Source organism: Pteropus vampyrus, unplaced genomic scaffold (assembly GCF_000151845.1).
Source record: "Pteropus vampyrus isolate Shadow unplaced genomic scaffold, Pvam_2.0 Scaffold140, whole genome shotgun sequence".
Taxonomy (NCBI): Eukaryota; Metazoa; Chordata; class Mammalia; order Chiroptera; family Pteropodidae; genus Pteropus; species Pteropus vampyrus.
In genome coordinates this window covers 5,305,393-5,317,960 of record NW_011888921.1, presented here as the reverse complement: position 1 = coordinate 5,317,960, position 12,568 = coordinate 5,305,393, and the positions used below count along the sequence as shown (strand labels likewise).

Below are 12,568 nucleotides of genomic sequence, written 5' to 3'. Positions count from 1 at the left end.
AATCGCGCGCAGGCGGGGGCGGGACGGCTGCCCGGGAGGCCTGTGGGCGGGAGGCGGGGCCTGCATGAATGGAGAGCGCGGCGAGCGGGCTGCAGTCGGCGCTCGTGGGGGAAGCGGGAGTCCCAGCCGGGAGTGGGTGGGAGGAAACGAAGGGGGAGAAGGGAAAAAGCGCGGGGGCGGGGAGGGGCAGCGCCGGGGCGGCGCGCCGAGAGCAGCAAGGCACGGTGTGAGTGCAAACCGTGGGCGCTGTGCCGGGCGCTTCTGTGCCACTGCCCGCTGCGCAGCCTCCGCCGTCGCCGCGCGCCGTCGCCTGCCGGACCCCCGAGGAGCCCCCGGGGCCCGCAACCGGGCTAAGGAGTCTGGACTGGGGAAGCAGGCGCTGAGGGAGGAGCCGAGTCCAAGCAAGCCGAGCCCAGGGCCCCCGGGCGTGGAGGTGGGGGGCTGAGGCCCCCGAGGGGGCCCTGCCGCCATGGGCAACCTGGAGAGCACCGAGGGGGGCCCGGGCGAACCACCCTCTGTCTCGCTGCTGCCGCCGCCCGGCAAGATGCCGATGCCTGAGCCCTGTGAGCTGGAAGAGAGGTTCGCCCTGGTGCTGGTGAGAGCGGAGCCCAGTCCCTTCCCCTTCCTACCGCCCCCCAGATCCCAGCGCCCCGGGTGGGACTTGGCCGCGATTTGCCCGCCCGGCCCACCCCTTCAGTCAGGGCTTCCGACAGACCCTGGCCTCCAGTGCCTTTCCGGGAACCTTTGAGCAGCGGCCAGCCGGCACCGACAGCCGCGTCTGGGACCTCCCAATCGACGCCTCAACCTCTAGACACTTAGAGGGAGGGGTCCCCAGCCCGGGACCGCCGCAAGATCCAGACTTCTTTCTCCCCGCCCCCCTTCTGCTGCCCTTCTCACTTCTCCCCACTTCCCCGACAGCCTCCTCGGGTCCCTAGAAATTCTCATCCCTAAGCCTTGGGTTGGTGCAGGGGAATTCAGAAGCTTGGAGCCGGCCCACTCCTCAGCCTAAGTCAGGGCTTTCTGACTCGGGAGACCGCCTCTCGTGTTAACATGGAGGCTTTCCAGGGAGTGGGTCCCACTCCCAGGCCGGACCAGATGTTTGGGGGAAAGAAGGGGGATTGGGAAGGGGGCTGGCAGCTCTTGAAGGGGGTGGAATCAAGAGTGATGCCATTCTACTTATTTTCAGAACGGCCTGCAGGCATCTTGCAAAGTTATAGTGGATTTATCTAAAAGGGTTGAACATGTGGATAAGCCATTTCACTAGTGTATTTTTCCAATTGAAACAATACACAAACCTTCCCGCCCCCCTTTTTATATTAAGTCCTGGTGGTTACTTTCTGTTCTTTGCCTGTGCTTCTTTTTAGTCTTTCTGTAGGTTCCCAAATGATCTATACAGATAAGTTTTTAGAGCTGACTTTGGGATTCTTCAGCGTGGGAACTGGAATGATGTTGGTGGCTCTGTGGATAGAGAGGATCTGAGCTGGTATAACTGGAATGAAGCCAAAGAATACGTTGGAGCTAAAAATGAAATTTTGGAAAAAGAAAGTGAACTAGGTGATAGAATATTTGCTAACGGAGGTAAAAGACTTGGGGAAATAGTTCCTAGTTCCTCAAGGAACTCTCTAAGAGGCGGTGTTAATGCTGCCGTTATTGTTGGTGTGGCTTGAAGGGCTGACTTGGCTTTTGCCCATGAGGGATAAGTTGTGGACTTAGCAGCCTTATTGGATTTCATCTGCCTTGGAATAGGGAGATTAGATCTGTTGGCATCAGTGGAGCTGTGTAGAGATCCTGGTCTCTCTGATGGTGGAGAGCCTGACATCTGCCCACTGGCACCACAGACAGGTCAAAGAGGATCCACAGGGTTCCAAGGGGAAGCAGTGTTCCTGGCACCTTTCTGCCCACCAGCCCTGGAAAGGGCCGAAGGGATCTGGGCCACACATCCTGTGTCCCTCTGCATTTCCCTTAGCCTCCTTAGAGGGATGGAGTGAGTCAGTGACTACTAATGTGCTGTGGCCATCTCAGGCTGAGGAGGAGAGCCTGGGACTCTGGGACTCTGTGCCCTTGAGAACAAGAGCTCAACTGTTGGGAAAAAGAGTGGGAGGGAATCTGCACTCCAGTGGGGGTATGAAAACCCCCAGTGAACTGGCTCAAGGTAACTTCAGAAATTGGAGGAAAAGGGGTGGTCTGAAGTGGGGCTTCTAGGCTCTTTGCTGTGAGAGCTCAGAACCAGAGTTGATCATGTCCTCATCGGAGCTTGGTTGATAAATTTGTTTAGCTGGCACACTGATGACTTAATATTCACAAAATGCACGTGGTGTCCTGATTACTAGCCAGAGCACCCAGAGCATCCAGGTTAAGCAGGGGACCGGACCACCCACTTGCAAACCTTCCTTTCTGTATAAAGTTTTGATTTGTTTTCTTGTGGCTTTTGTTTTGGTTTTATTTCTGTGTCTGAGTTGCTGCTGATTGGGGGGTTGGAACAGGGCAGGCCAGGGCTAGTTAGCTGTCTTAGGAGAAAAGGGGATTTTACCTCACTTTTCCAACACAGGGAAATCATGCTATCTTGGGCATTTGAGCTTTTCTTTGGGGGCTCTTAAAGATCCCTTTTCCTCTGATCCTGAAACATGCCCTTCAGAAACAGTACTGGCCATGGATGCTTGACCCTGGAATAGGCTCAAGTATATTTCTTGAACAGTCAGGAGAGGCAGAACATGGTAGAAAAAGCAAGGACTCTGTCTTAGCAATTGTCTTAACTTCTCTAAGCCTCATCTATAAATTTTATAGATTTGCTCATCTGTAAATTGGGGCTAATAATACTTATCCTGATGGGACTTTGAGAATTAGGTGAGCCGTGTGTAAGGCATTGGCACCCAGTAGATACATACTCAGTGTATATTAGCTGCTTTTCTTGATTATGTGAGAGACAAGCTGCTCCTTTTTCACCCTTTTCTTTCTCAGATTGTTAGCTTCACTATGATTAATTTACTTTCAGAAAAAGCCAAGTAGTATTTTTTTTTGGAGGGGCGGGGGTTGAGGCGACATACTGGTGTCCTGGTTAAGCATAGGGACTTTCATGTCAAAGTGGGCTCCAATCCTAGCTCTTCACAATCTCCAATTAGAAAAGTTGACCTCAAGCAAGTTAACCTTTGAGTCCCAGTTTCTTCTTATAAATGGGGATAATAATAGTATTCGCCACATGAGGTTGTGTGGATTTAATGAAACTAGAAGTCAAGTGCTTAGCAGAGTCTGGCATCTACTATATGCTTAGCAAATGGTAGCTTTTAAATTTGTAGCTCTTAGCAATGACTCAGATCTGCTACCATTCGTAGTTTCAAAATGGGATTTTAAGTGTAGGAATCTGATGAAACCAATTACCCAATTCTTTATAGCTAGTCTCAGAGATATGTCTGCTGCCATCCCAGTGTGTCTATGGAAACCCCCCTGAAAAGCACCCTGGTTGAGGAAATTGTATCACTGCTGAGTCAAGACCACAGGCTCCCAGCTTTCTGGTGCAGACACATGATCTGACCCATAGCTTGTCAGCTGAGGTTGGATAGCTCCAGGTTTGAGGCCACGAGGTGATTTGTTCGGGACATTAATTCCAAGAATTCTAACCCAGCCCAGTGCCCTAATCCCGGGCTTCCCTACTGGTGTGCTGGGATACTGATCCCCTCATCCCTGGGGGCAACTGAGGTCCCCAATTAGTCCCCTTTGGCTGGGATCAGCTTCCACTATACCCTGTGTACTATACAAATAGTATTATTTTCTAGGTGTGCCCTGGTATGAAAAGGTTGTGAAGCTGCTGTTAAGCTGTTTTCTTGGGATTCTTCCTTACCCACTTGTCTAAGTGGCAGCTCCCATTCTGTTGAGAATTCAGAAGTTTAGAGATGTGCGGTTATTGGGGCTCCTCTTTATTAATACCAGAATGAGATCCAATTTCTGATCTGATAAAGCCCACATCTGTATTTTGGTTCCAACTAGATTACTGTTTACCCTCAATTACTCAGAAGCTAGCATTCTGGACACTACTGGCCTTTCCTTAGAGAGAGGAGGCACAGGGCTTTAAGGACATTGAAAGGATAGCTGTCAGCCTTTGCTGTGTTTGCACCCTGATTTTTCTACTGATTATCATAGACTTGAAACGGAGCCTAAAGGTTCTGATGCCAGAAAAATCCCTGGATATCCTTCAGGAGGAGGCTCTCAGGACATGAGGGTGGGGTTGTGTGACAGGCTGTCCCTGCCAAGGCTCCTCCTCTCACATTTTCATGGTGACGACTGATGACTTGGGGTTTTGCTGTAAGTATAGCATTGATGTGGGAGCTAAGCTGGCCTGGGTGCTAGTTGTCTAAGAGGCTTTGATGGGCCTCCTTTGACACAGAAAGGGCTGGGAAAAAGTTGGACTAAAATATCAAGTTCCAAATCACCATGGTGGCAATTTTTTTCCCCAGTCCTGGAGGTTTTGGCGAATTAGTTCAGGCTGGAATAGAACTTGAGGGAGGAAAAGGGCCCTTGACAGCAGCTGGTCAGAGGAACCCCCACTTCTTGTTCAGAGACTCCGCTAAGACTCTAGGCCTCATTCCCTTGACCTTCCCACATGACTGCTGCCTTAGACTGGGGGAAGTGTGTGCATGTGTGTGTGGGGATGGAATCCTTGTCGTTTGGGAATGTTTCGATTGCTCAGAGGGAGATTTGAGTTTTTTTTCCTTTTTCTCTTAAAGTAATACTCATTCTCTAAAAAAAAAGTATGGGTAATTTAGAAAGAAGAAAAGATCGAAGATTTAGATTGAAGAAAAACATCCATATTTTCTTTAGTTACTTTGTCAAATGGAGCCAGTGTGTTTTAAAACCTTTAATATATTTTTCTCTGCATAGGGTTTTGTTCAGTGTTGTGATATGAGTGTGCGTGTGTGTGTTTCTATCCAGTTTTTTTTTAATTTTATCAGTTTTCTCAGTCTAATCATTATAAACATTTTTAAATGCTTGCACATTGGTCCATCAAGTGAATGTACCATTGTTTACTTAACTACTCTCCTACCGTTGGACGTTTAAGGTTGTTTGCTTCTGTTTTCTATCATAAACAATGCTGTGATGAACATCTTGGTGTACAAAGCCATTTCGATATTTAGCGTTTTCCTTTGTATGGAAACCCAAAATTGAACGTTCTGGGTTGTAGGATATGTTTTTAATTTCCTAAATACACATTTCCAAATGGTTTTCTAAAAAGGGAATAATGCATGTGAATGTCCTCAAAAGGAGGGAGGAGGATTAAGAATAGCTTCTTTTTTACTGATTATGAAAATAATAAATGCTTATTAAACAAATTTGGAAGTTAAAAGTATAAAAATAGCCTACGGCCATGCCACCCTGAACAAGCCCAATCCCGTCTGATCTCAGAAGCTAAGCAGGGTCGGGCCTAGTTAGTACTTGGATGGGAGACCACCTAGGAAGACCAGGTGCTGTAGGAGTTAAAAAAAATAAGGAATTGTAAGCTGACAAGGTCCTTGCAATCTGTGAGGTCAACCAAGGGTTGCCTCGCCTAAAAAAATAAATAAAGTTAAAAATATATAAAATATATAGAAGAGTATAAAGAAGAGAATTAAAATTGCCTGTAATCTCACTATCTACTATTAACATTTTTTTGCTATAACAGAACATTTCATTACATTGGTTTCCTATCCACACAGAGGTCATTTAATGATGATTATATTGGCCATTTCCATTGGTGGTCAGGAGGCTCTTCCACTAATGGCTCTCATGGTTTCCATTTTATCGTTTTTCTCGCTAGACTTTGTTTTCAGTCTGAAGAATCACCTCTTCTATTTAGCCACTCTGAAGTTGGTCTTCTAATTTTTAACATCTGATTCTGCTTTAACCATATGCAGCTTCTCATTTATAATCTGTTCTTTATACTTTCTGTATGCTGCATTTTTAGGGATTTGCTCAAGAACTTCAAGAATCTTTTAATACAATATCCTTAGCCTCTCGTGTGGACTCTCGCATACAACCAATTGCACAAGGCCGGTGGTCTTCAGCAAGCCCATGACAGCACCGACTCTCTGCTACTAACATTTTGATATTCTAACTCTCTCTCTCTATATGTACATATATATTCTAACAATTAGGATCATACTGTGCATATTGTTTTGTAAACTGATTTTTATTTTACTATTTTAAGCATTTTCTCATTTGTTTAAATGTTCTTCAGTATCATGATTTCATGACTGCTTAGTACTCCATATTTTATTTTATTACTGCCTTTTCTCTCTCTCTCTCTCTCTCTCTCTCCTATGAATAACACTGTGATGAATATCCTGTGCATACATATTTGTGTGTAACTCTGATTATTTCCTTAGGATAAATTGCTAGAAGTTGAGTTATTTGGTCAAAGGGTATATGCTTTTTAAAGGCCTTTGAGAAATATATCTTCTAAAAAAGTTGTACCAGTTGGCTTTTCCATTCATAGTGTGAGTGTCTTCCTTTTTTTTTCATAAGCTATCCAATACTGGATGATACAACTTTTTAAAAATCTTTGCCAATTTCGTTAATGAAAAATGGTGTCTTGTTCTTTGCATTTCTTTTGACATTTCATCATAAGTGTTTTGGCCATCTTTTGTTTGTGTCTATTGCTCATGGTTGGGAATTTATTATATCTACATATTTCTATGTAATAAATGTGTATATTTCCCACACTTTTTCATTATAAAATATTTTTCACATGAAAGAACATATAACTATTATGTAAGATTAAAATAATAATAGGATGGACACCAGTATATCCACTGTGTGTTTTTGGAATTGCTTCTTGTCCCTTAAAGTTTCTTCTCCCTGCTGTCTTATTTTGGATGAAAAAGCCTTTTAGCTTAGGACTTGTTCGGTCTGTTTCTGCAGCTGGGATAGTCCAGGTGGCAGCCACACCAGTGCTTCATAGCTCTGTCTGTGGGGAAACAACTGCAGCTGGTGAGAACAGGAACTGGTCGTGGTGGAAATAGCTAATCTTCAGTGAAGTGAAAAAAGAAGCCAAGGTGGAGAGGAAATGAGACCACAGATCCTCCCCTGCCCCTGAGGTTGCCTGGGAGGCTGGCTGGAGCCAGGGCCCTGGTTCTGTGGTCAAGACATAGTATCCGCCCCAGAACTGACTGTAGTGGGCCCAGGGGACAGCAGCGCTGGTTGCCTGAAGTCCATGTGTTATCTGGTCAGCCAGGCTGGTCGCCTCCGTTCTGGAGAAACATTTCTCCCAAGTCTGAGCTTAGCTGAAGCAGTGCCAGGGAAAGGCTGGAAGTTCATTCCAGTTCGGAAGTGCACTTCGGAGAAGAGGAAGGAACTTTTTCTTTGAAGATAAGAGAGGGTGCTGTCTCCATGTAGCTCCCCCCTACCCTCAGATCTCTCTGGCTACTTCAAGGCTCCCTTTTGGAATAGCACCAGATGGGAACTTAGGGATTTTAAGATTGTCACCCATGAAGAAAAGTAGATTCCATAATAGAGATGACTGGGTAGCTAGAATTCCTCAGTTCCTATTCCTAGTCTCTCTTTTGCCTCCCTTGGGAGAATCATACCTTTGTATCTTGTTTTCCTCCTATGTGGGGAAAATGAGTCCCCTCTCCCGCCCCCCTCAAGAAAGATGTGGAAGTGTCAGGCTGCCTCTCTGTCCTTGAGGTACTCTGGTTGTCTTTGCCTCCTACCCTCCTCTCTACTTCTTTTTTCATCTTTCAGAATCCTCTTTCCAGATTCTCTTACCCTTTCTGTCTTCAGTCACCTCACAGCAAAGGTGTGGGTTGGGAGTTTGTGTGTTGGGTAGGGGAAGACCTAGTTAGAGTTTTTAGGGGAGCAGTTTTCTCCTCCCAGCTTTACTAATATGCATTCTCTTCTCAGTTTATAAGTACTCTGAGGTCCTTGAAAGGTATTCTAAATAATGGTCAGAACTACAAGAGGCTAGCAGAATTATTTACGTGACAAATTTTGCCAGTAGAGAAAGGTTTTAGGCTATTGTATACCTGTGTTGGTTCAGTTCTTGTCCTTGTCTCTTTCCCTTGTCCCCTCCCCATCTCTTTTACCACCTTCCCACCCTTACCCAGAGTGAGCACCAGGGCTGGAGCTGGGCTGGTGGCCTTGCCTCTGAATCTCAAAATATTAACAGGGAAGGTATGTATTCTCTTCCTCCACTGCTTGCTCATTTATACTCAGATCTAGACTAGAGTATGCATAACTTTCCTTCAATTGCTTAGCCCCTATCTAAGTAAGAGCTGGAGATGAGCCTGGTGTGAGTACTTTAGGAGATGGTTATCCTGCTTTAAGAACAACCTACAGTTTAGAGCAGAGTTAGTTTCTGCTCAGTTGTTTTTACCAGCTTCCTTGCAGGAAGCTGGGGAACCAATCCCTAGATCTTCCTAGTGTTTCCCTTCAAACCTGAAAAAGATCCATTCTGGGCAGAAGTAGTTGGTTTAAAAGACTTGCTGGCTCAGAATTGTATGAAAGAAGGAATATCAGTTTGGAGTCAGAAGAGTTGGGTTCTGATCCAGCTTTATAGCCCTTTTTCCCCAACTGAATGACCTTGGGCAAAACCTAGAACTTTTCTGAACCAATTTCATTCTTTATGAAATGGGTGATGATAATGCCTTCCTTACAGAGTTTTGAGGATATTTAAAGTAGACAACATAGTGAAAATACTTTGTAATCTATAAAGGTTCTACACATAAATGTTTGTGCCATATACAGTACCCACTTCACCACCTCTGTTACTGTAAGTTAAAGTGGTTTTCCACGGGGGGAGGTGTTGTCTCAGCAGGGAGTTTGGGGAAACAAGTGAGGATGTTTTGTTTATCGCACTGAATGGGAGGTGTCCCTGTGCCTGAGCACCAGGGACATTAACCATCCTGAGGTGTTTGGGTCAGCCTCACACAATAAAGAAGGATCCTGTCCACAAAGCTCCTCTGCTTAGAATCCTCTTCTACTAATCGGTACCTCCGTTGCCTTTGTGTCCCAGTTGGGGATGACACTTCAAGAGCAGTAAAAGTGTAGGCAGAGACATAGTTTTTGGTGCTTTCTTGGTTTTCCCATTTCCTATTACCTTCAGCCTAGAGGCGGGCCTCTTTTTATTACCTCTATCTGTAGGTTTAGTGCCCAGTTATCTGATTCCCTCTGTTTAGCCTTGATACGCTAAAACTTATCAAGGAGCAGCTTGGGGTACACATACTTCACTGCTGACCTTTGCCTACCCCCTTGTTAGTTCCTCAAACCAGTGTAAAAGTTCTCTTAGTTTGGGAATATATTTGAGCAATCTTTCAACAATGCTTCTACATCTTTTGGATAACAGAGCCTTTTAAAAAATCTAATTAAATCTGTGATCCCTAATACTCCCTCCTTCCATGCACAGAATTTGGGTAGTTTAAAGCCCATTCTTGGATCTGCTAGGGAATCCCTGGCTTTGAGCCTAGAGAAATAGGAAGGTAGAGCTGGGTGAGGAGAAGCCACTGTAGGAGCTCCTTGATACAAACAGTACTCTTGGTATTTTGTAAGGAGGAGTCCTGGTTATTATTTCAGATACAATGATGCCTCTGTTGGTGGTTCCAAAAAAAGAGCTTGTTGAAACTTGGCTGACTCCTGTTTAGGGGAAGATAGTCCGGCCCCTGGACATTTTGGTTTAAACTTTGATTAGGGACATTTTGTAGTGGGGTCTGCCCCTTTGAACTAGACCCTCAACCTACAGGAACATCCAGGTAGGGATGACAGGATGTACTTTGACAAGCCAGGGGAACCAGTGGCATCCTTGCAGTGAGGCCCAAAGGTTAGGTCATATCCTGTGTTTGGAGGTACTGCCTGATTGCAGCTGCAACTCCCTCCTGCAGGCCTAAGGTCTCCGGGAACATCCAGACCCTCGGCTTCCCAGGGTGTGACTGAGAGGGGGGCTGTGAACATCCAGTCTCTAGCGGGTACTTCTATGCTTAAGTCCTCTTGCTTTCTACCTTACAAAAGCAAAACAACAACAGCAACAACAAAACCCTATACTTTTTTGACTGCACAGAATATTTCATAGTAAAATTTTTGAAGAAAAATTCAAATCTTTTGGGAGCTTTATTTATTATGAAAAAACTTTTTTTTTTCCCCCCTAGGACATTAAAAATATTTTTTCCTTGGTGGAGTCTCCCATCTCATTATTTTAGCAATGGCTTAGTTTCTTATCTCCACCAAATGCTTGGATTTGTATATGTTAAGGAAAGAGAACATTTGTTGGGCACATGCCCCATGCTTTTACATTTAACTTAACAACAGCTCTCTGAGGCAGTTATTTCACTTCTCTTTTCCAGGTGATAAAACCGGGGCTCAAAGGGGTTAACTAACTGGGGAAGTTCTCAGCTTTATATATTATATACTTAGAGAGGCTTTAAACAAAAATTTTTAGTTGGATATTTTGTTCATGCTGAAAGAACTGCTGGAAATACAGCTTCTAAAAGGTGCTTAAATCATTGATTATATGTATAGATTTAAAATTGCATAGAAAATTTTCTGAAAAGATACAAATAAAACTGGTAACAATAGTTACCTCTGGGATGCAGAGAGGGAACCACAATGGGAGGAACAAGAGAGTCAAAGGGAATTTAGCTTTATACTGTTTATATTTTTTATGGGGAGAATGTACTTACGTGTTAGTTATATAATTAAGTTAAAAAAAAGAAAAAATCTTAACCTCACTAGAAATCAAGGAAATGAACATTTAGATGATACACTTTTTATACTAATTATCTGGGTGAAATTTTAAAGATTGATAATGTCCATGGTTGTCATTAATGGTACATTAATACACTATTAATGATAGGGTAATTTGGTACAGACATTTAAGAAAGCATTTTATAAGGTTTATTAATTTCAAATGTGCATACCCTTTAACTCAGGCATCTCTCTTCCAGGAAACCGCCTTACAGAATTGTTTACACATTTGCATGAAGGTGCATAGAAACGATCCTCAGAGCTGCATTGTTTAACAGTAAAAAACTGGAAATAACTTAATTGTTCATTTCTTGCCCAAATCTATTTCTCTTCTATTCACCTAGTTACCCAAGGCAAATACTGTTTTCCCTTCTCCCTTCCCAATACCCAGTCTATCAGCAAGCCCTGCCAGTTCTATCTCCAAAAATATATCTCAGATCTACTCATCTATCTTTACTGCTACCACTTCAGTCCTAGCCAATATCAGCTCTTGCTTATATTACATCCAACCGACTGGCCTCCAATTTCCTCTTCTGCCCCTTTCTCCATCCTCTCATCCATTCTCCACAAAGCAGCCAAATTTAAAATATAAATCAAATAGTATTATGTCCCTGTCTTAAAAACCTTTAATGGGAAAAAAAAAAAAAAAAAAAAGGCAAAGTCTTGGCCCTTAGAACTGCATTATTTGGCTCCTGCTGACCTCTTCACTTGCACTCCTGTTTATCAAGCTCCACATTATCCTTTCAGTTCAGGACAATCTCCTTTCTGTTTCAAGGCCATTCATAAGCCATTTCCTTTCCTGGAATGCCCTTTTCTGGGTCTTCAAATGGCTTGGTCCAGCTTATACTTCAGGTCTCAGTTTAAAATATGACACCTCTAAGAGAGGCCTCCCTCCCATATTGTCCTCTGTCTTAGCATCTTATTAATTTCTTTTGTATTATTTCCCATTTTGAAATTATTTGTTTGATTACTCATTTATTATCTGTCTCCCCAGACAGCTGACTCCACGAGGGTGGAGACTTTATGTATGCTTATCACTGCATAGCCAAATACCTGGCACTGGGTAGGCACCCAATATATGCCTGTGGCTGATGGGAATCTCCAAGATATGTGTATAAATAATCCGAAAAGGCAATTAAAAGAAGACCATATATAATGCTTTATAAATTTGTCTGTAAATATATATTTGTCTGTAAATGTATAGAAAAAAGGCCGGGAAGAATCAACACCAAGCTGTTAACTGTGGTGACATATGGAAGGGGATGGATAGGGTTGGTGGCTGAAGAGTGACTCATTTTTTATTCTATAAGCTTTTTAATTGATTTTTAAAAAATAATATGTGCTCATGTATTTATTCCTCCTTTACGAGAAAAGGGAGAATAAAAATAGGGGAGGAGGACTCAACTTTTATTGCAAAAAAGAAAGCTCCACTCTCTTATTCTCTGCACTGAGCCAAAAAAAGAGCAAGAGAGAGAAAGACCACTAGTGGGATCAGCAACTGGCCACAGCCCTTTCCCTGCCCTGTGCTGAACTTGGCACTAGTTGTCAGAGTAGAAAGAATCCTAAGAGATGTTCTCCTGCCCTGAGGCTGTATTTTAAATTCTTAAATGTAGGTATGATCTTAATCCCCCAGACACAGCCGGGCTGTATATTTTTAGCCTTTCATTCCCAGGCCAGTGAAAACTGTACCTCCAGCCTTAGCAGAGCTATGTAGCAGGTAAATTCAGCAAAGAGAATACGCATGAGCTCTGGGCTTCACTGCAGCTAAGCTTCTCAAAGTCAAGTCAGTTCAACAGCCCTGACTCCCATGGAAGCCACGTTCTCTAGATTCTTGTTTCCTAGGACTACGGATAGCTAATCACTTTAA

The 12,568-nt window shown here is 43.9% G+C and overlaps 1 protein-coding gene and 2 pseudogenes across 3 annotated transcripts in view; 2 read left to right on the top strand and 1 right to left on the bottom strand.

Annotated features, from left to right (window-relative positions):
* Positions 1-220: 220 nt before the first annotated feature.
* Positions 221-12,568, top strand: part of FMNL3 (formin like 3) — a 50,728-nt gene continuing 38,380 nt past the window's right edge. For all 3 annotated transcript variants that reach the window (XM_023535498.1, XM_011368291.2, XM_011368289.2), the window contains exon 1: positions 221-595. In XM_023535498.1, the coding sequence (XP_023391266.1) occupies positions 470-595 (126 nt within the window). In that variant the 5' untranslated portion in view covers positions 221-469. The remainder of the gene's footprint in view (positions 596-12,568) is intronic.
* On the top strand, positions 5,347-5,465 carry LOC111744761 (annotated as a pseudogene).
* LOC111744746 lies at positions 5,702-6,054 on the bottom strand (annotated as a pseudogene).